Raw genomic sequence first — 22,905 nt, 5'->3', positions numbered from 1 at the left:
GGTCGACGACATCCGATCCTCGTTTGCTAAGTCAAACGACACCGCTGGTTCTGCTCACACTGCCCTACCCTGTGCTCTGACCTCTTTCTCCTCTCTCTCTCCAGATGAAATCTCGCGTCTTGTGACGGCCGGCCACCCAACAACCTGCCCGCTCGACCCTATCCCCTCCTCTCTTCTCCAGACCATTTCCGGAGACCTTCTCCCTTACCTCACCTTGCTCATCAATTCATCCCTGACCGCTGGCTACGTCCCTTCCGTCTTCAAGAGAGCGAGAGTTGCACCCCTTCTGAAAAAACCTACACTCGATCCCTCCGATGTCAACAACTACAGACCAGTATCCATTCTTTCTTTTCCCTCCAAAACTCTTGAACGTGCCGTCCTTGGCCAGCTCTCCCGCTATCTCTCTCAGAATGACCTTCTTGATCCAAATCAGTCAGGTTTCAAGACTAGTCATTCAACTGAGACTGCTCTTCTCTGTATCACGGAGGCGCTCCGCACTGCTAAAGCTAACTCTCTCCTCTGCTCTCATCCTTCTAGACCTATCGGCTGCTTTCGATACTGTGAACCATCAGATCCTCCTCTCCACCCTCTCCGAGTTGGGCATCTCCGGCGCGGCCCACGCTTGGATTGCGTCCTACCTGACAGGTCGCTCCTACCAGGTGGCGTGGCGAGAATCTGTCTCCTCACCACGCGCTCTCACCACTGGTGTCCCCCAGGGCTCTGTTCTAGGCCCTCTCCTATTCTCGCTATACACCAAGTCACTTGGCTCTGTCATAACCTCACATGGTCTCTCCTATCATTGCTACGACACACAATTAATCTTCTCCTTTCCCCCTTCTGATGACCAGGTGGCGAATCGCATCTCTGCATGTCTGGCAGACATATCAGTGTGGATGACGGATCACCACCTCAAACTGAACCTCGGCAAGACGAAGCTGCTCTTCCTTCCGGGGAAGGACTGCCCGTTCCATGATCTCGCCATCACGGTTGACAACTCCATTGTGTCCTCCTCCCAGAGTGCTAAGAACCTTGGCGTGATCCTGGACAACACCCTGTCGTTCTCAACTAACATCAAGGCGGTGGCCCGTTCCTGTAGGTTCATGCTCTACAACATCCGCAGAGTACGACCCTGCCTCACACAGGAAGCGGCGCAGGTCCTAATCCAGGCACTTGTCATCTCCCGTCTGGATTACTGCAACTCGCTGTTGGCTGGGCTCCGTGCCTGTGCCATTAAACCCCTACAACTCATCCAGAACGCCGCAGCCCGTCTGGTGTTCAACCTTCCCAAGTTCTCTCACGTCACCCCACTCCTCCGCTCTCTCCACTGGCTTCCAGTTGAAGCTCGCATCCGCTACAAGACCATGGTGCTTGCCTACGGAGCTGTGAGGGGAACGACACCTCAGTACCTCCAGGCTCTGATCAGGCCCTACACCCAAACAAGGGCACTGCGTTCATCCACCTCTGGCCTGCTCGCCTCCCTACCACTGAGGAAGTACAGTTCCCGCTCAGCCCAGTCAAAACTGTTCGCTGCTCTGGCTCCCCAATGGTGGAACACACTCCCTCACGACGCCAGGACAGCGGAGTCAATCACCACCTTCCGGAGACACCTGAAACCCCACCTCTTTAAGGAATACCTAGGATAGGATAAAGTAATCCTTCTCACCCCCCTTAAAAGATTTAGATGCACTATTGTAAAGTGGCTGTTCCACTGGATGTCATAAGGTGAATGCACCAATTTGTAAGTCGCTCTGGATAAGAGCGTCTGCTAAATTACTTAAATGTAAATGTAAATGTATAATTGCTAACCACTACACACAGCCGACATCGTTATCACCATTATTAGCTAACATCAAAGTCAACATACACTACATTACCAAAAGTATGTGGACATGTGGCATCCATTCAGCCACAAGCATTATTGAGGTCGGGCACTGATGTTGGGCGATTAGGCCTGGCTCGCAGTTGGCGGTCCAATTCATCCCAAAGGTGTTCGATGGAGTTGAGGTCAGGGCTCTGTGCAGGCCACTCAAGTTCTTCCACACTGATCTCGACAAACCATTTCTGTATGGACCTCGCTTTGTGGATGGGGGCATTTTCATGCTGAAACAGGAAAGGGCCTTTTCCAAACTGTTGCCACAAAGTTGGACGCACAGAATCGTCTAGAATGTCATTGTATGCTGTAGCGGTAAGATTTCCCTTCACTGGAACTAAGGGGCCTAGCCCAAACCATGAAAAACAGCCCCAGACCATTATTCCTCCTTCACCAAACTTTACAGTTGGCACTATGCATTCGGGCACGTTGCGTTCTCCTGGCATCCGCCAAACCCATATTCGTCCTTACCACTTTGTGGCTGAGCAGTTGCTGCTTCTAGGCATTTCCACTTCACAATAACAGCACTTACAGTTGAGCTCGGATCTGGCAGGGCAGAAATTTTACGAACTGACTTGTTGCCACGTTGACGGTGCCACGTTGAAAGTCACTGAGCTCTTCAGTAAGGCCATTCTACTGCCAATGTTTGTCTATGGAGATTGCATGGCTGTGTGCTCAATTGTATACACTTGTCAGCAACAGGTGTGGCTGAAATAGCTGAATCCACTGATTTGCAGAAGTGTCCACATACTTTTGTATATATAGTGTAGCTGTCCAGAACCTTTCTTTCTGTCATAAGAAATGATGGCAAAAACATTATGTACAAAAAAAGTTATGATCAGCACAAAAAAACACAACCTAGCAGAATTGGTGAGGAGCCTGTAACTTAGAAGCTATCCATTGTAGTGCCATTCTATTTTTTATGACCTTTATTTAACTATGCAAGTCAGTTAAAACTTCTTTGGGATAGGTGGGACATTAACGTCCCACCTTGCCAACATCCGGTGAAATTGCAGAGCGTGAAATTCAAATTAAATTACTATAAATATTAAACTTTCATGAAATCACAAGTGTAATACATCAAAATATACCTTAACTTGTTGTTAATCCAGCCAAGGTGTCAGATTTCAAAAAGGCTTTATGGCGAAAACAAACCATGTGATTATCTGAGGACAGCGTCCAGCACACAAATGCATAACAAATCATTTTCAACCAGGGAGTTGCGACACAAAAGTCAGAAATAGCTATATAATATATGCCTTACCTTTGAAGATAGTAGTGGTTGGGTTCTCTTTCAAAACTGAACACCCTTGGCTGCATGGTGGTTTCTCCTTGAGTGTGGCACTTTCAGCTCAATTCATGAAGTGACTCTATTGCCCCCCTCTTCCCTCCCCATCTCTCCTCTCCACCATTTCCTCCATCACCCCATCGCTCCTCCCATCATCCCTCTCTCCTGACTATTATACCCATCTCCTCCGTCTCCCCCCCCTCCCTCATCTCACCCATCATCTCTCCCCTACCCCCCATTCAGGACAGATGTACCAGCAGGACAAGGAAACTGTGTCTGCTCTGATCCAAATGGCACCATATTCCCTATTTGGTGCACTACTTTTGACCAGGGCCCAGTCCAAAATAGTGCACTATATAGGGAATAGGTTGCCATTTGGGAGGTAGCTGTGTCTGATCTGAGCCAAACTCCCCCAGCCACCTTCACCCACCCTCAACCCTGACCATGAGCCTGCATACCAAATCCTCACCCTCCCTCCCTCACCTTCCCCCACCCTGCTGCTCACCCTCTTTACTCTCCCACCCTCCTCAAACCCTCGCCCGCCCAGACCATGAGCCATGAGGCTGCATAGCAAGTCATCATTAACCCATCAGATACTGCTGAGATCATGAGGATGGAACTTGACCTCTCTCAAATGCCGTTGACCTCTTCAATGATCACCTATAATTGACCCCTAGGGACCAGGCTGATTGTCCCCTCTCCACCGTGCAGGGGGAGCAGGTGTGTGTGTGTATGTGTGTGGTACATTGTTTGCATCAGTCTGGATACAGAAGGTGCAAACACCACACACACACACAATCTTCGCACATACACACACGGATGATAATGCTAATACCTCATAATACGGACGCAGACCATTCTAGTTTGTTGATGATGTGGACACCAAGGAACTTGAAGCTCTCAACCTGCTCCACTACAGCCCCGTCAATGAGAATGGGGGCGTGTTCGGTCCTCCTTTTCCTGTAGTCCACAATCATCTCCTTAGTCTTGGTTACGTTGAGGGATATGTTGTTATTCAGGCACCACCCGGCCAGGTCTCTGACCTCCTCCCTATAGGCTGTCTCATCATTGTCGGTGATCAAGCCTACCACTGTTGTGTCGTCTGCAAACTTAATGATGGTGTTGGAGTCGTGCCTGACCATGCAGTCGTGGGAGAACAGGGAGTACAGGAGGGGACTGAGCACGCACCCCTGGGGAGCTCCAGTGTTGAGGATCAGCGTGGCAGATGTGTTGCTACCTACCCTTACCACATGGGGGTGGCCCGTCAGGAAGTCCAAAACCAGTTGCAGAGGGAGGTGTTCAGTCCCAGGATCCTTAGCTTAGTGATGAGCTTTGAGGGCACTATGATGTTGAACACTGAGCTGTAGTCAATTAATAGCATTCTCACACATAAGTGTTCCTTTTGTCCAGGTGGGAAAGGGCAGTGTGGAGTGCAATAGAGATTGCATCATCTGTGGATCTGTTTGAGCGGTATGCAAATTGGAGTGGGTCTAGGGTTTCTGGGGTAATGGTGTTGATGTGAGCCATTACCAGCCTTTCAAAGCACTTCATGGCTACGGACGTGAGTGCTATGGGTCTGGTAGTCATTTAGGCAGGTTGCCTTTGTGTTCTTGGGCATAGGGACTATGGTGGTCTGCTTGAAACATGTTGGTATTACAGACTCAATCAGGGACATGTTGAAAATGTCAGTGAAGGCACCTGCCAGTTGGTCAGCACATTCCCGGAGCACACATCCTGGTAATCCGTCTGGCACCGTAGCTTTGTGTATGCTGACCTGTCTAACCTCTTAAAGTTAGGGGGCAGAATTTTCACTTTTGGATAAATAGCATGCCCAATTTCAACTTCCTCCTACTCATGCCAAGAATATAAGATATGCATATTATTCATATATTTGAATAGAAAACACTCTGAAGTTTCTAAAACTGTTTGAATCATGTCTGTGAGTATAACAGAACTTATGTAGCATGCAAAACCCCGAAGACTAACTGTTCAGATCCCCCCCCCCCCTCTGTTCACTAAATTGTCTTTGCCATTGGATATTTAATAGGAACCTATTTTCAGTTCCTACCGCTTCCACACGATGTCGCCAGTCTTTGGAATATGGTTGAGGTTATTCCTTTGTGCTATGAAGAAGTAGGCCATTTCGGAACTGGGGACACTTTTCAGGGTTGCGCAAGACGTGAACAGCAGTGCTGGTTTGTTTTCATTCCTGTATTGAATACAGATTGCCCCGTCTACAATTTGATCGATTATTAACGTTTAAAATACCTAACGTTGTATTACAAAAGTAGTTTGAAATATTTTGGCAAAGTTTATAGGCTACTACTATTTTGTAGTGACGTTGTGTTTTTGTACTAAACTAAGTTTGATTTTTATCGCATTTTATTTTAATCTTGTGCTCTGCATTCCCCCTGGCAATTGGCCAGTTGATGCTCTAATGCCTCGAAGCGAGCATAGAAGTGATTTAGCTCATCTGGTAGGCTCGTGTCACTGAGAAGCTCGCGGCTGTGCTTCCCTTTGTAGTCTGTAATAGTTTGCAAGCCCTGCCACATAAGACAAGCGTCGGAGCTGGTGTAGTATGATTCAATCTTAGCCCTGTATTGACGCTTTCCCTGTTTGATGGTTCGTCGCAGGGCATAGCATCATTTCTTGTAAGCTTCCCGCCTTTGAAGGCGGCAGCTCTACCCTTTAGCTCAGTGCGAATGTTGCCTGTAATCCATGGCTTCTGGTTGGGGTATGTACGTACAGTCACTGTGGGGACGACGTCCTCAATGCACTTATTGATAAAGCCAGTGACTGATGTGGTGTACTCCTCAATGCCATCGGAAGAATCCCAGAACATGTTCCAGTCTGTGATAGCAAAACAGTCCTGTAGTTTAGCATCTGCTTCATCTGACCACTTTTTTATAGACCGAGTCACTGGTGCTTCATGCTTTAATTTTTGCTTGTAAGCATAAATCTGGAGGATAGAGTTGTGGTTGGATTTACCAACTGGAGGGCGAGGGAGAGCTTTGTACACGTGTGGAGTACAGGTGATCTAGAATATTTTTCCCTCTGGTTGCACATTTAACATGGTTATATAAATTTAGTAGAACTGATTTAAGTTTCCCTGCATTAAAGTCTCCGGCCACTAGGAGCACCGCCTCTGGGTGAGTGGTTTCCTGTTTGCTTATTTCCTTATACAGCTGACTGCGGTCTTCGTGCCAGCACCTCTCTGTGGTGTTAAATAAACAGCCACAAAAAGTATAGCTGAAAACTCTCTAGGCAAGTAGTGTGGCCTGCAAAGGGAACACAATATACTCTACTTCAGGCGAGCAAAATCTAGAGACTTCCTTAGATTTTGCGCACCAGCTGTTGTTTACAAATATGCACAGACCCCACCCCCGGAGCGTGCTGTTCTATCTTGCCGGTGCAGCATATATCCCGCTTGCTGAATATCCATGTCGTCATCCAGCCACGATTCCGTGAAACATAGGATATTACAGTTTATGATGTCCCGTTGGTAGGATATTCGTGATCGTACCTCGTCTAATTTATTGTCCAATGATTGCACGTTGGCGAGTAATATTGACGGTAATGGCAGCTTTCCCACTCGCCTTCTGCGGGTCCTCACGAGACATCCGGCTCTGTGTCCCCTGTACCTGCGCCTCTTCCTCTTGCATATACCATGGATGTCGGCCCTGTCGGGTGTTTGGAGAATGTCTTGTGCGTCCTGCTTGTTGTAGAAAAAAATCTTTGTCAAAGGAAGATTGACAGACAACTTTGACTGAACACTCAAGGAATGAGAAGTTCTTCAACCAGATCTCACGCGAAGAAAGTGTGAAGCTTCAAGCTTCACGGTATGGGACTCAGAGAGGATACGGTGTTCTCATGGTCAAACTGGAACTCATTTGGATCTGGTTGTTAGGGAAACTGGCTGTGGCTGGCTGGCCAGAGCCCAAATGCTGGTTAAAAGCCCAGGTGGAAACATACAATACTGCTTGCTACTCCTCTGCCATCAGGCAAGGTACTTTAATTGTTTCAGAGAAGGCTATACAAAATAGCTTTTATATATGTAAGATGAGATCTTACAGATGACCTCTGCAGGCGCTGTACTGTACACCAAGACAAGTGGGCAAGATTGGTCTCAGTTATCCTTGCTCAGTAGACCCATTAATCATTTCTATTCATTGTACAAAAAATATTTGTTAAGACTAGAAAAAAAATCAGTGAAGGCATTTGGAGACTAAACAGCTATTGGGAAAAGGTATTATGTGTATTACAATTTCAGAAACTGCAGCATGCCAGTGTACAGTGAACAGTAATCCCCTTTATTGCCTCTAGGGAGCGCTTTTCATGCTGGTACAGTCCCGATGAGAAAGTCTGAGGCCCAAGGATAAAGGTGACCAAGCAGCTGACACAGTCCTGAACAATAGTCTGATATACTAACACTCTTTCCAATCTGGACACGGAGTCCTCCCAGTCGAGAGAGAGAGAACCAGCTTTTGGAACTTCTGTGAGTGTAATGTTCACTGTTAATTGTTATTGTTTATTTCACTTTTGTTTATTATCTACTTCACTTGCTTTGGCAATGGTAACATATGTTTCTCCCATGCCAATAAAGCCCTTGAATTTAATCAGAGAGAGAGAGAGAGAGAGATAGAGTCTGATAGAATATATCCAGACCATATGCTATCAACAAGAATGCAGGCCAACGTCTCTGCCATCTAGCATTTTTCAATTCAATACAACCACAGGAGTAAGGGGAAAGATCCTGGCTGATATCCATGCTCGGTGTGGTAGTGATCCTTGTCGTCCTTCGTCTTCTCCCTCTTACTCCTCCCTCACCCTCCGTCCTCAGTCTTTTCCCTCCCCTCCTCTGTCAACCCCCCTCCGTCTTTTCCCTCCTCCACCTCAATCCCAACCTCTTTCATCTCCTCCTCCACATTCTCCTTCATACAGCAGATATATAGGCTTTGCTCCAGTTCTCACTTAATAGGGTCAACACCTGTATCAGACAGAGTGGAGATAGTAACATGCTCAGGGAGGATGGATCGATTCATAGCCCAGGGATGGCAGATGGTCAATGGGCATTGATCCACTGAATCACCCCCTCTCCTCCTTAGTCTTCTCTCTCTCTCTTTCTCTCTCTCTCTCTGTGTATGCGGTGGTGTTGAACAATGAACACAAACACATTTGTGGTCTGCTGTGTGGCTCAATTTGGTAACAGGATGTCTCTAGCAACACACCACGAGGTTGTGGGTTTAATTCCCGCAGGGATCACAAACACTTCAACACAGAGGCCTGTTAGGGCGCAACCAGGGTGTTCCCAAGGGGGCTGTAGACACACACATGCATACATACACGCACACACTGGGGCTTTCCATGAGAATGAAGCTCCAAGTCAATGTAAATCATGTGTGAAATGATAATGAGTTGATGACAATGGGGTATATTATTAGACGGACTGCATTCCTGTTGGGTTCAGACCATTTGAACCGGAATGCTCTGTGAATGGACGTATGGAATGGATTGTCTGCCTAGGCATGTGTTGATAGAATCGATGATTATCAAAGCACACACATCGTTCATTGCATTACAAACTCCTTTGAATATTGTCCAAATCGAAGAACACGCATCATTACATTGGAACCTTCTCAGAGTAACCCACAGCATCTACTATCACATAACGGTCTTCTGCTACTTCCAAAATCTAGATACTATTGTGATAGCAACCAAGCTAGTCCAGTAAACCTGTCACGCATGCTCCCGCTCTCCCTCTCTGGTGCTCGAGGGCGCCAGGCTGCCCTTCATTACACACACCTGTCACTATCATTATGCGCAGAAGCGCTCATTGGACTCACCTGGACTCCTTCCCTTTGTTGATTGGCAGGTCTAATTGTCTGCTCCTCTGGTTTAATTTTTTTTTTTACATTTTATTTCACCTTTATTTAACCAGGTAGGCTAGTTGAGAACAAGTTCTCATTTGCAACTGCGACCTGGCCAAGATAAAGCATAGCAGTGTGAACAGATAACAACACAGAGTTACACATGGAGTAAACAATTAACAAGTCAATAACACAGTAGAAAAAAAAGTCTATATACATTGTGTGCAAAAGGCATGAGGAGTTAGGCAAATAATTACAATTTAGCAGATTAACACTGGAGTGATAAATGATCAGATGGTCATGTACAGGTAGAGATATTGTTGTGCAAAAGAGCAGAAAAGTAAATAAATAAAAACAGTATGGGGATGAGGTAGGTTGTTCCCCGTGTCTACATTAATGTCGTTATGTGTTTATGTCGAGACGCTATCCTGTCCTGTTCCATGTCCGTGCTAATTAAATGTTCACTCCCTGTACGTGCTTCTCATCTCCAACCTCGACCATTACAAAACCCACTGGGCACAGACATCATTTCAACGTCTAGTTTTGATTTATATTTGGTTGAGATTCAGGTGAAAAGTTGGGTGAAGAAAATACTACATTCAGCCCAGAGTGGGAAAACATGTAAACAGGTTTTTTAGGGTAAGAATCTACAGTGTTGTTGATGAACTGTGCATACTTTTTAGTCCAAGACTAGGCTTAATCTGTCCCTTTATGTCTGTTTTATAATCCATAAAAAACAAATACAAAGTGAACATGAAAAAGGGGTGAAAATGTAACATGGGACTCTGTGATCGTTTTTTATCGTAATAACCCCCTGGGATTTTCGACAACATTTAGAACACTTTCCAAGACTACGAGCTCTGCATAAAAGACTGAGCATGTGCTGAGGTGTTGTGCGCTGTGGGGAGGGGGTGAGAGTGTGTTTTGTCTTTGCAGACTAGTGTTTGGCATCTCCACTTAACACTACCCACTGGGCACACATATATTTGAATCAACGTTGATTCCAAGCCATTTAATTAAATTATGTTGAACCAACGTGGAATAGACTTTGAATTGACGTCTGTGCCCAGGGGGTAGTTTCTGTTACTACAAACAAAGAACTCCAGGGTGAAGTTTCCCCTAGGTACAGATCTAGGATCAACTTCCCTTGCCCCAATCCTAACCTTAACCATTAGCGAGGAAAATGCTAAACTGACCCAAGATCAGCGTCTATGGGTAAATTCACCCTACACCATCAAAAAACAGCACATCAGAGCTGCGGGAGAACTTTAGCGTTAGGAACAGCTTGGATGGCCATTTGTCTCATGAGTGATCACTCACACGGCTCTGCTCCCTATTACCAGGCCATATGTTAGTTAGATAGAGGACCAGAACCACAGGCCAAACCTGTTACTGTTTACTTTGTTGGTTTGTTAGCTAAGCCTCTTACCGTGAAGCTTTTTTTGAAGGGACACATTAATATTCAAGATAGGCTACAATACAGAGGAATCAGACTGAGTGCATGGAAAGAGAAAAGGTCAAAACAACCACAGCAGGGCCTAGTTGTGTTACAGGTTGTACCTTTGAGGGAGTCAAAACCAAAGCCTGGAGAAAGTGTGTGTGGTGGGGGAAGGTGGGGTGGGGGGGTGTCTGTGTGTGGGCGTGTGTTTGTGTCTCAAAAGAAAAAGAAAGATGGCCATCTGCTACACACATGTAAATACACCACTTGTTAAATAACACCAGTAACAGTCCATGTGCATAGTGCATTCCACAGGTCACGTTTATAAGTCAGTGTTCAAAAAAAATAATCAAATTAGGAAAAGTTATGGCACACCTGAGAGTTGGGAGCCACTGCTCTAGGCTACCATCTGGAAATGGAAAATACATTATTTCATCCATAAAAGTTATCAGGAACAAACAAACACACATGTGCAAACACGCTCACACACACGCTTGTTTTCTAGCTTTAAAGGGAAAGCTGTATGGTGAAAGGTTTCCATGTCTGTCTGCAGGCTATGTTGTGGCTTTGTCTGAAGTCCACTTTAACCTCTCGATCTATGCATGTCTGCTGCCGAGGCGTGCTTTGAATGCTAATGCTTTAGATCTCTATGTTTAACAAAGGGTCTAACCCTAAACCACTGCACCGCTGTGACAGGCTGAGGGGTCAAAGTCCACTGGTGGTGTCTTAGTGAGACCCAGCCTTCCTTCTCTGAGTTCTGGTGGTGTGCGTAAGACCCATCTATCCCTTGCCATTCCCTTCATATCAAGGCACGGATGTACAGTATGTTGCAATGGAATGCAGACTGTTGGTAATCTCTGTAGAAAGCTTGAGACTCATCATTCACCAGAATCCTTCTCCAAGCCTATAAGACCCAGCCATCCTTCTCCAAGCCTATAAGACCCAGCCATCCTTCTCCAAGCCTATAAGATCCAAATCTCATCCTCCTCTCACAACACCTATAAGACACACACACCACACACACACACACACACACACACACACACACACACACACACACACACACACACCTCAGTGTGCTTGATTAAACTGGGGCTAGAGGAAGAGGATAGCAGTTTGGGCCTAAACACCTCCACAATTCTCTGGAGAAAGCTTGAGACTCAGATCATTCACCAGAATCCTTCTCCAACCTATGGTGGTTGTATAAGATCCTTGGTCAAAACTCCATGCCTCCTGTTGATGCACACACACACACACAAACACACACACACACACACACACACACACACACACACACACACACACACACACACACACACACACACACACACACACACACACACACACACACACACACACACACACACACACACATTAAACAGAGGAAGAGGATAGCAGTTTGGGCAAACACCTCCACAATTCTCTGGAGAAAGCTTGAGACTCAGATCATTCACAGAATCCTTCTCCAAGCCTCCTATAAGGTGGTTGTATAAGATCCTTGGTCAAAACTCCATGCCTCCTGTTGACACACACACACACACACACACACCTCACACACACACACACACACACACACACACACACACACACACACACACACACACACACACACACACACACACACACACACACACACACACACACCTGTGCTTGATTAAACTGGGGCTAGAGGAAGAGGATAGCAGTTTGGGCCTAAACACCTCCACAATTCTCTGGGCTAAGATAGACATGCACAGGGAAATAACTGATGTGAGAAAAACACAGAGGGAGAGGAGGCTTTGAGAAATGGGCAATTGAGAAATGGAAGTGTTTTTGAGAGAAAAGTATTAGTCGGGCAAACTCAGTGTTGAAGCTATATGCTGAGAGATCATGAGTTGAGATTTGGATGGAAGTGACACCAACATACCATGAGTTTCTGTTTCAGCGTCTTTGTTCAGATGAAGCAGATGACTTCTCTGTTTCCCCTCCTCTCCTGTTTTCATTTAGCTGTGGACAAAAAGAGAGACACAGGTCAGGGGTCATAGATCACGTGAAGAACCCTAATGGTTACTGTTTCTCCATTTTTACTGAATTACAGAGAAACTGTCTACAGAACAGGCATGAAGAACATGTGCTGAACCACAATAATGACAGTCAGTTTCTCTGTGCTGAAAACCTGTAGGACCCGGGTATTAAGAACATGTACACGCAACCAAAATATAAACGTAACATGTAAAGCGTTGGTCCCATGTTTCATGAGCTGAAATAAAAGATACCAGAAATGTTCCATATACACAAAAAGCTTATTTCTCTCAAATTTTGTGCACAAATTTGTTTATATCCCTGTTAGTGAGCATTTCTCCTTTGCCAAGATAATCCATGCACCTGACAGATATGGCAAATCAAGAAGCTGATTAAACAGCATGATCATTACACAGGTGCACCTTGTGCTGGGGACAATAAAAGGAGCGTGCAATTGGCATGCTGACTTGCAGGACTGTCCACCAGAGCTGTTGCCAGATAATTGAATGTTCATTTCTCTACCACATCGTTTTAGATCATTTGGCAGTTCATCCAACTGGCCTCACAACTGCTGACCACGTGTAATCACGCCAGCCCGGGACCTCGACATCCGGCTTCTTCAAATGAGGGATCGTCTGAGACCAGACTAGATTGCTCAACTGAATAATTTCTTCAAAAACTGTCAAACTGTCTCAGGGAAGCTCATATGCATGCTCGTTGTCCTCACCAGGGACCTAACCTAACTGTAGTTTGGCGTCGTATCTGACTTCAGTGGGCAAATGCTCACCTTTGATGGCCACTGGCATGCTGGAGAAGTGTGCTCTTCATGGATTAATCCCGGTTTCAACTGTACCGAGCAGATGGCAGACAGCATTTATGGCGCTATGTGGGTGAGCGGTTTGCTGATGTCAACGTTTTTAAAAGAGTGCCCCATGGTGGCGGTGGGGTTATGGTATGGGCAGGCATAAGCTACAGACAATGAACACAATTGCATTTTATCAATGGCAATTTGAATGCACAGAGATACTGTGCCGAGATCCTGAGGCCCATTGTCGTGCCATTCATCCTCCGCCATCACTTCATGTTTCGGAATGATACTGCACCGCCCCATGTCGCAAGGATCTGTACACAACTCCTGGAAGCTGAAAATGTCCCAGTTCTTCCATGGCCTGCGTACTCACCAGACATATCACCCATTGAGCATGTTTGGGATGCTCTGGATCGAGGTGTATGGCAGCATGTTCCAGTTCCCACCAATATCCAGCAACTTCATACAGTCATTGAAGAGGGTGGGACAACATTCCACAGGCCACAATCAACTCTATGTGAAAGAAATGTTTCGTGCTACATGAGACAAATGGTGGTCACACCAGATACTGACTGGTTTACCGATCCACGGCCCTACTTTTTCCCCCTAAGGTACTTTATCTGTGACCAACAGATGCATATCTGCATTCCCAGTCATGTGAAATCCATAGATTAGGGCCTAATTTATTTATTTCAACGGACTGATTTCTTTATAAGAACTGTAACTTAGTGAAATGTTAGAAATGATTGCATGTTGCGTTTGTAATTTAGTTAAGTGTATAAAATAAGCCTCTACAAGAAATTTCAAATGGTGAGATTTGGCGAGCCAATCACAGAGACTGCGCCAGTGTTTTACTCATGGGAACATTACGCAGATACTCAGCTGGAGGGAGAAATAAAAGGGGACAGAGAATACAAAATGCAGCAGCTGCCTCCTCTAATAGTTCCAATCCTGTCTGTGTCTGTGCGCACGCATGCGTGTGTGTGTGTGTGTGCGTGCGTGTTATACCAGTCAAGTAAAATTGTAATGCCTGCCGCCAAGGTAGCCTGGAGGGTAGGAGCGTTGGGTCAGTAACCAAAAGGTTGCTGGATTGAAACCCAGAGCTGATAAGGGGAAAGGTATCCCCCTTGAACCATACGGGTCAGTTAATTGGTCCTTTATTTGTGTGTAACACAGTCTCTCTCTCTCTCTCTCTCTCTCTAACCTTGATTAGCATCTCATGCATTATACATGGGTAAACTAGCATACATTGCTAAATACACGTTGCTAGCAATAACTGACTGTCAAAATGGATATTCAACTTAGTGTGGCTAATGAGCCGAAATGCTTTTAACTTTTCCTACTTCGCTCTTCTGTTCTTTTCAGTTAGCTTTCTTTGCCACAAGTGTCTAAGTTAGTCCCAGCTGAAAATAATTATATGGCAGCGCAATGGAGAGCCAACTACATTACTGCTAGTAGCTATTCCTGCCTGCTTGAACTTAATGCAAAAATAGTCAGAGGAGCTATTCTGATAGAATGACAATACGTTGGAGTGGATTTCAAAGTGATTGACAGTGGCTTTGACAACTGTAACATCAAATATCTATAGATAGAAGCGTTAGCTGTCTTTGGAGACATTCTCCTCCATTAGATGTACAATTCCAGGCTGTGTGTACCTCTTACAGACGCTGGGATAGGATGGAGAACACCTGAAACCCCACCTCTTCAAGGAATACCTAGGATAGGGTAAGTAATCCTTCTCACCCCCTAAAAGATTTAGATGCACTATTGTAAAGTGGCTGTTCCACTGGATGTCTTAAGGTGTATGCACCAATTTGTAAGTCGCTCTGGATAAGAGCGTCTGCTAAATGACTTAAATGTAAATGTAAATGAGAATCATAATGTCACGAGAGTATTCTGGAACCAGAGCCTAAGCCATCACCGTCGCCATCACCATCCTTCTATACTTCCACACCATATTGCCAGCAGTATCCTACAGAATCAACAAGACACCAAAACTGACACTTGCAGCTCACCAACCACCCATGGAACAAAAACAAGAACACACTCACACCAGCCCCCATATAGCATATGCACGCGCACGCGCACACACAGACACACATTTTGTGATTATATCTACACACTACACAACGCAATCACAGAGTAGGTAACTAGCGAGGAAGAGAGATGCTCCAAAATTATACACTGTTATCACTCTTCACAGTAAACACCCAGGAAATCAATAAACCTCCACAGTCGTAAAGAGGATATAGAGGCACACATCTATAGTATGTGGAACCAAAATCCATCTTTAGGAGAGCAACAGAGGTGTTTTAAACCAATTTTACAGCCTACTTGTTCACAAACAATCCAATATCATCGGCTCTATTTGCTTCTTGGACAGACAGACAATAGATCTCTCTCTATCACTACCTAACCCCTCCTCCCATATATCAATAGCAGCTTAGAAGTGTGTACTGAAACAAAAGGGGTCAAAGTATATCTATCCTGCCAAGCTGGTAGCAAAAAACCCTCTCCAATGCCCTGTGCTTAGTGCTATTGTGGTTGGCAGGTAGCCTAGCGGTTAAGAGCATTGGGCCAGTAACCGAAAGGTTGCTGATATGAATCCCCGGGCTGACTGGGTGAAAACTTGGCTGATGTTCCCTTGAGCAAGGCACTTGACCCTAATTTCTCCAAGGTTGCTGTCAATAATGACTGATCCCTAGCTGTGACCCTCTGAGGATGTCTCAGGGTGAGTGGGATATGCAAAAAAACACATGTATAATACACACATGAAATAGGACACATGTAAGCACCCACCTAATTATTATCTGCTAGAGTAGCTGGTGGAGAGAAGGCAACAGTAGAGAGGGTCTGCATTATTTTCAGATCTCCATGGTAACCTTGCACAGGGGGAAAGTGGAGCACCAATAGGATCAGAGAGAGAGACTCAGCAAGGCGGCGGTATCGGGTGTATGTTACGTGGGGTGAGGGGGAGATCGGCAAACTTGCACACACACACACACACACACACACACACACACACACACACACACACACACACACACACACACACACACACACACACACACACACACACACACACAAACACACAGAATCAACTAAAGGGCGGCGGTATAGTATAGATCCTTGCCTCGTGGGAGACTAGAAAGGCCAGGCCATTGAGGGTCCGAGTGAAAGAGAGGAAATAGAGAATGAAAGACCTATTATCACCAGGCAATAGGTTTAATCTACATCCACTCAAAATAAAGCCTTTCAAGTAGGGCTTCTAAATCCCTTTTACTCTCCAATCGTTGACATTTAAGCATCGACCGCTGTGTGAGAGATTTACAAATCAAGCCTGTAGGTAATTGAATAGTGTCTGTTGATGTTCAGGCTCTGAGTGAGTTTATTGTTGCATCTACTGTCAGACTCATTGAAAATCGGGTGTGGAGTACCACAAGGATGTGATTCAGGACTTTGTTCGGGATCTAATGTCATCATACACTTTGATCAACCCTACCTCATTTATTTCAGGGCACTCCTATGCAGAGGGCCTTGCAATGTGACAATACATCTTACACGGCTAAGCGCTCTTCAATAACAGGTTTCACTTCTCATTTTGTCATTCTTTGAAAAGTACCAGATGACTTAAACATAGATGGAAGAGGAGTTAAAACAAATCAATTATTTCCAATCCTTTGAGCATTGTCCATCCACCCCCATCGCTTCGCCTCTCGCTTCGCCTCTTCCTCTCTGTGACCACTGACCCGCTGTTAGACGAGCGAGCTACACCCAAAGCAGGACTTCTATTGCTGTAAAATTATGACTTTTAAGAACCAGCTCCACAGCCACCAAATAACCTTACGATTCTGACAGATCGTAGGGCTCTGGTTAAAAGTACAGGGAATAGGATGCTATTTCGGAACACAGCCCAAGGAGCAAAAGAGCATAGCAATAGAGCAAGACTTTTTTTCAGCTATATTTCTCCTGGATGTCACAGGTCTTAATGAGCAGAGTGCTGAGACAGACTTATGGCTCTTCTAGCAGATCCAGATTTATTGATCTACAGTGTATAAATCAACCGCCCTGGACAGACGGAAAGGGATAAACTGCTGAGGTTGGAGGTTCAATCACCACACACATCTGATTGAATCAGAAAACTCATCATTAATTGACCTTCCCCTCTCTTTGGTCATAGCTCTCAATAGATTGGTAAACAGTGAGCACCTTGGGTAAACAGATGGGTAAACCCTAACTCAGAAGAATAATATCTAGAATAATAGGTGGGTAAACTGAACTCAATCACCCATCACCAACAACTCAATCACCCATCTTAAATTACTCGGATTGAACTCATTGTACACTGTCCTATGTCTTCTCAGTGTTAATGTGTTGAGGGGCGATGGGAAACCTGAGAGATTGCAGCAGCAGCCCCTTGAATATGTGTTTATGGGGAGTTACTTTGATGCTGGTTGAAGCAGATGAAAAAAAAATATATATATTTTATATATATATACAGTGGGGCAAAAAAGTATTTAGTCAGCCACCAATTGTGCAAGTTCTCACACTTAAAAATATGAGAGAGGCCATCATTAGGTACACTTCAACTATGACAGACAAAATGAGAAAAAAAATCCAGAAAATCACATTGTAGGATTTTTTATGAATTTATTTGCAAATTATGATGGAAAATAAGTATTTGGTCAATAACAAAAGTTTATCTCAATACTTTGGTATATACACTTTGTTGGCAATGACAGAGGTCAAACATTTTCTGTAAGTCTTCACAAGATTTTCACACACTGTTGCTGGTATTTTGGCCCATTCCTCCATGCAGATCTCCTGTAGAGCAGTGATGTTTTGGGGCTGTTACTGGGCAACACGGACATTCAACTCCCTCCAAAGATTTTCTATGGGGTTGAGATCTGGAGACTGGCTAGGCCACTCCAGGACCTTGAAATGCTTCTTACAAAGCCACTCCTTTGTTGCCCGGGTGGTGTGTTTGGGATCATCGTCATGCTGAAAGACCCAGCCATGTTTCATCTTCAATGCCCTTGCTGATGGAAGGAGGTTTTCACTCAAAATCTCATGATACATGGCCCCATTCTTTCCTTTACACGGATCAGTCATCCTGGTCCCCTTGCAGAAAAACAGCCCCAAAGCATGATGTTTCCACCCCCATGCTTCACAGTAGGTATGGTGTTCTTTGGATGCAACTCAGCATTCTTTGTCCTCCAAACACGACGAGTTGAGTTTTTGCCAAAAATTAAGTAGTACCCGCAAAACACCAGTCCAACGGACAAATCTGGGTTTGGCGGATGCCTGGAGAACGCTACCTGCCCGAATGCATAGTGCCAACTGTAAAGTTTGGTGGAGGAGGAATAATGGTCTGGGGCTGTTTTTCAGGCTAGGCCCCTTAGTTCCAGTGAAGGGAAATCTTAACGCTACAGCATACAATGACATTCTAGAGGATTCTGTGCTTCCAACTTTGTGGAAACAATTTGGGGTATGCCCTTTCCTGTTTCAGCATGACAATGCCCCTGTGTAGAAGGCGAGGTCCACACAGAAATTGTTTGTCGAGATCGGTGTGGAAGTACTTGACTGGTCTGCACAGAGCCCTGACTTCAACCCCATTGATCTCCTTTGGGATGAATTGGAACGCTGACTGCGAGCTATGCCTAATTACCCAACATCAGTGCCTGACCTCGCTGCCATTCAGCCACAGAAACATTAGTAAGTCCCCGCAGCAATGTTCCAACATCTAGTGGAAAGCCTTCCCATAAGAGTGGAAGCTGTTATAGCATCAAAGAGGGGCACAACTCCATATTAATCCCCATGAGTTTTGAATAAGATGTTCAACGAGCACGTGTCCATATACTTTTGGCCATGTTGTGTAAATGAGTAAAAATAAAAAATCAGACAATGAATATCCCTTTGAAAATGGTGAAGTTATTATTTACACTTTGTAAGGTGTATCGATACACCCAGTCACTACAAAGATTCAGGCATCCTTCATAACTCGGTTGCCAGAGGAAGGAAACCACTCTGGGATTTCACAAAGAGGCCATTGGTGACTTTAAAACAGTTACAAAGTTTAATGGCTGTGATGGGAGAGTACTGAGGATGGATCAACAACATTGCAGTTAATCCAAAGAAGGAAGAAAGCCTGTACTGAATAAAATATTCCAAAACATGCATCCTGTTTGCAATGAAGCACTAAAGTAAAATTTTAAATAATGTGTCATGCAACTATATGTCCTGAATAGAAAGTGTTATGTCATGTTGGATTTGCCCCAAACATATCACCTAATACCACTCTTAATATTTTTGAGCATGGTGGTGACTGCATCATGTTATGGGTATGCTTGTCATCGGCAATGACTAGAGAGTTTTCTCTTCATCAAAAAACGCAATAGAGCTAAGCACAGGCAAAATCCTAGAGGACAATCTGGTTCAGTCTGCTTTCAGACATTGGGAGAAAAATTCACCTTTCAGCAGGACAATAACCTAAAACACAAGGGCAAATATACACTGGAGTTGCTTACCAAGACGACACTGAATGTTCATAAGTGGCCTAGTTACAGTTTTACTTAAATTGGCTGGAACATCTATGGCAAGAATTGAAAATGGCTGTCTAGCAATGATCAACAACCAACATGACAGAGCTTGAAGAATGTGCAAATATTGTACAATCCAGGAGTGCAAAGCTCTTAATGTCTAACACGTATTCTAACACGTATTGACTCGGGTGTGAATACTTATGTAAATGAGATATTTCTGTATTTTATTTTAGATACATTTGGAAAAAAAATAAAATGTTTTTGCTTTGTAATTATGGGGCAATGTGTATAGATGATAAAAAAAAAAAACTATGTAGTCCATTATTAATTCAGGCTATAACACAACAAAATGTGAAATAAGTCAAGGTGTACGAATACTTTCTGAAGACACTGTATGTCATTATAATTAAGACTGCAGAACAAGAACAAGCTTAACATTTAATCACAGAACTCCACATAACACATTAACTGGCATGACAATCCATCTCATGGGAGGCCTAAAAGTCCTAAGACAAGACAAAGTCATCCCTACAAGTCTTCTAATAGGCTGCCGCAGCTATGACACATTTTGCCCAAATGCACTTTTATTTTACTTGACACATACCAGAAGCATGAACATGCATTTAAATGACTACAACAAATGACTACAAACATGATACATTGTCTTTCATGTGCATATGTAATAAATACAAATTTAAAAAGTATTTATCTGTACTTCCCTCTGTGATTATGAAGTTGAACATGCGCTCTTTATCACAGAATGTTGCAATTAGGTGCAATCAAATTAAATTCACTTCCCAAATGTTGGTTTGGTGGGCAAAAAATATTTCTCCATTGATCAATGCGTGAAATGTAACTTAAGAAGCCGAATTAGAAACCACTTTGGATACTAGATATCATAGCCATGCATTTGTGGAATTTTGTCAGGCATGCCATGCATTTCAGTAAAGATGCAAATGTATCTAAATACATCTTCCTCTTTTCAAAGATGGAGGCAAATGGAAGCAAACATTACAAAAGTCTATCTAGGGGACTCTCGGGTGGCTCTGAGTTTCACCCCTAGAACATGTCATCATCAAAGATGCCGATCAGATCCTTTCAGATCTCCACAACAGCAAAGGTCAATTTGGGATTGGGCCAAAGGCTGGTGAAGTGTGTCCTGATCTACTGAGATCTCACCTCTCTAACATCTGTGAATGTCTCCTATAATTACACCAGGCACACGTAGTCTGACATGATGATCACTTTGACTAACAGCCATGCCGCCAGCTACCCGTTGATGATCTGCCTCTAGTGTGGAAAAGAGGACAGACTCCACAACTTCAATCAGCATCAAAGTAACTCCTTTAGGTATTCATGGAGCTGCAGTCTCACAAGTTTCCATTGCCTCTTAATAGATGGTGATGGGTGTCCTTTTTGTCCACAGCAAAATTGGTGCAAAACCACGTCCATGAGTAACGTAGCAACATTCAACGCCGCACTGATTGAGTTTGGACATTCCCTGTGACAAAGTAAATGCGCACTACATAGGAAGAACTTTAGAGAGGGAATCCCGGGAACAGAGAGTTCGGAGTTCACTCATGCCTGCCACGAACCGCGGGAGATGCACAGTTTCACAGCCTCGTTTGAAATGAGCTGGTGAGAGAACCTGACTTAAACGAGACTTCTTCACAGAGCTCCTTGGAATCTCTTCTCTTGTTGCTAGTTATTGAACAAATGAAAAAGGAAAATCAACATGACAAGGTAAACACACTTGGTAATTATTTTAAAATGGTGTTACAAAGACAATGAAGTAGGCTATTTGGGATTTTCAGATTATCAGTCATTTATCGATCATGATGAATGATTGACGTTTGTGATCATAAGCTAAGACCTAACGTTAGCCAACTAGGTAGCTAATGTTCTTAGTAAAAAAGCATGACAAAGAGTTACATTTGTGTCTTGAATGGTTATATGAATGAAGAGAGTATGGATAGATGGATGAAGAGGATAGATTAATGAAGAGAGTACGCATAGAATAATGAAGAGAGTATGGATAGATGAATGAAGAGAGTACGGATAGATGAATGAAGAGAGTATGGATAGATGAATGAAGAGAGTATGGATAGATGAATGAAGAGAGTATGGATAGATGAATGAAGAGAGTATGGATAGATGAATGAAGAGAGTATGGATAGATGAATGAAGAGAGTATGGATAGATGAATGAAGAGAGTACGGATAGATGAATGAAGAGAGTATAGATAGATGAATGAAGAGGATAGATGAATGAAGAGAGTATGCATAGAATAATGAAGAGAGTACGGATAGATGAATGAAGAGAGTATGGATAGATGAATGAAGAGAGTACGGATAGATGAATGAAGAGAGTATGGATAGATTAATCAAGAGTATGGACAGATGAATGAAGAGAGTATGGATAGATTAATGAAGAGAGTATGGATAGATGAATGAAGAGAGTATGGATAGATGAATGAAGAGAGTATGGATAGATGAATGAAGAGAGTATGGATAGATGAATGAAGAGAGTATGGATAGATTAATGAAGAGAGTATGGATAGATGAATGAAGAGAGTACGGATAGATTAATGAAGAGAGTACGGATAGATGAATGAAGAGAGTATGGATAGATGAATGAAGAGAGTACGGATAGATGAATGAAGAGAGTATGGATAGATTAATCAAGAGTATGGACAGATGAATGAAGAGAGTATGGATAGATGAATGAAGAGAGTATGGATAGATGAATGAAGAGAGTATGGATAGATGAATGAAGAGAGTATGGATAGATGAATGAAGAGAGTATGGATAGAATAATGAAGAGAGTATGGATAGATGAATGAAGAGAGTATGGATAGATGAATGAAGAGAGTATGGATAGATGAATGAAGAGAGTATGGACAGATGAATGAAGAGAGTACGGATAGATGTAAGGATAACATTAAGAAGAAAGAAGGAGGGGCATAGGAAATTACTTGTCTGTCCCTTCTTTATTCAAATCTCGTAATTTCTCTTAAGCCCCATCTCCCTGTCTGTCTCTCTCCCTCTCTCTCCCTCTTGTTCCTGCTCTCTTCATCTATCCATACTCTCTT

At 44.0% G+C, this 22,905-nt stretch overlaps 1 protein-coding gene across 3 annotated transcripts in view; it reads right to left on the bottom strand.

The window, feature by feature from the left end:
• LOC118400933 (tetraspanin-18) overlaps nt 1-22,905 on the bottom strand; it is a 111,576-nt gene that overhangs the window by 23,898 nt on the left and 64,773 nt on the right. For all 3 annotated transcript variants that reach the window (XM_035797969.2, XM_035797970.2, XM_052474631.1), the window contains exon 2: nt 12,370-12,449. In XM_035797969.2, coding sequence (XP_035653862.1) covers nt 12,370-12,372 — 3 coding nt within the window. In that variant the 5' untranslated portion in view covers nt 12,373-12,449. The remainder of the gene's footprint in view (nt 1-12,369; nt 12,450-22,905) is intronic.

This window comes from Oncorhynchus keta, chromosome 22, assembly GCF_023373465.1.
Source record: "Oncorhynchus keta strain PuntledgeMale-10-30-2019 chromosome 22, Oket_V2, whole genome shotgun sequence".
NCBI classification, from domain to species: domain Eukaryota; kingdom Metazoa; phylum Chordata; class Actinopteri; order Salmoniformes; family Salmonidae; genus Oncorhynchus; species Oncorhynchus keta.
This window is presented reverse-complemented; position numbering and strand designations above follow the sequence as displayed.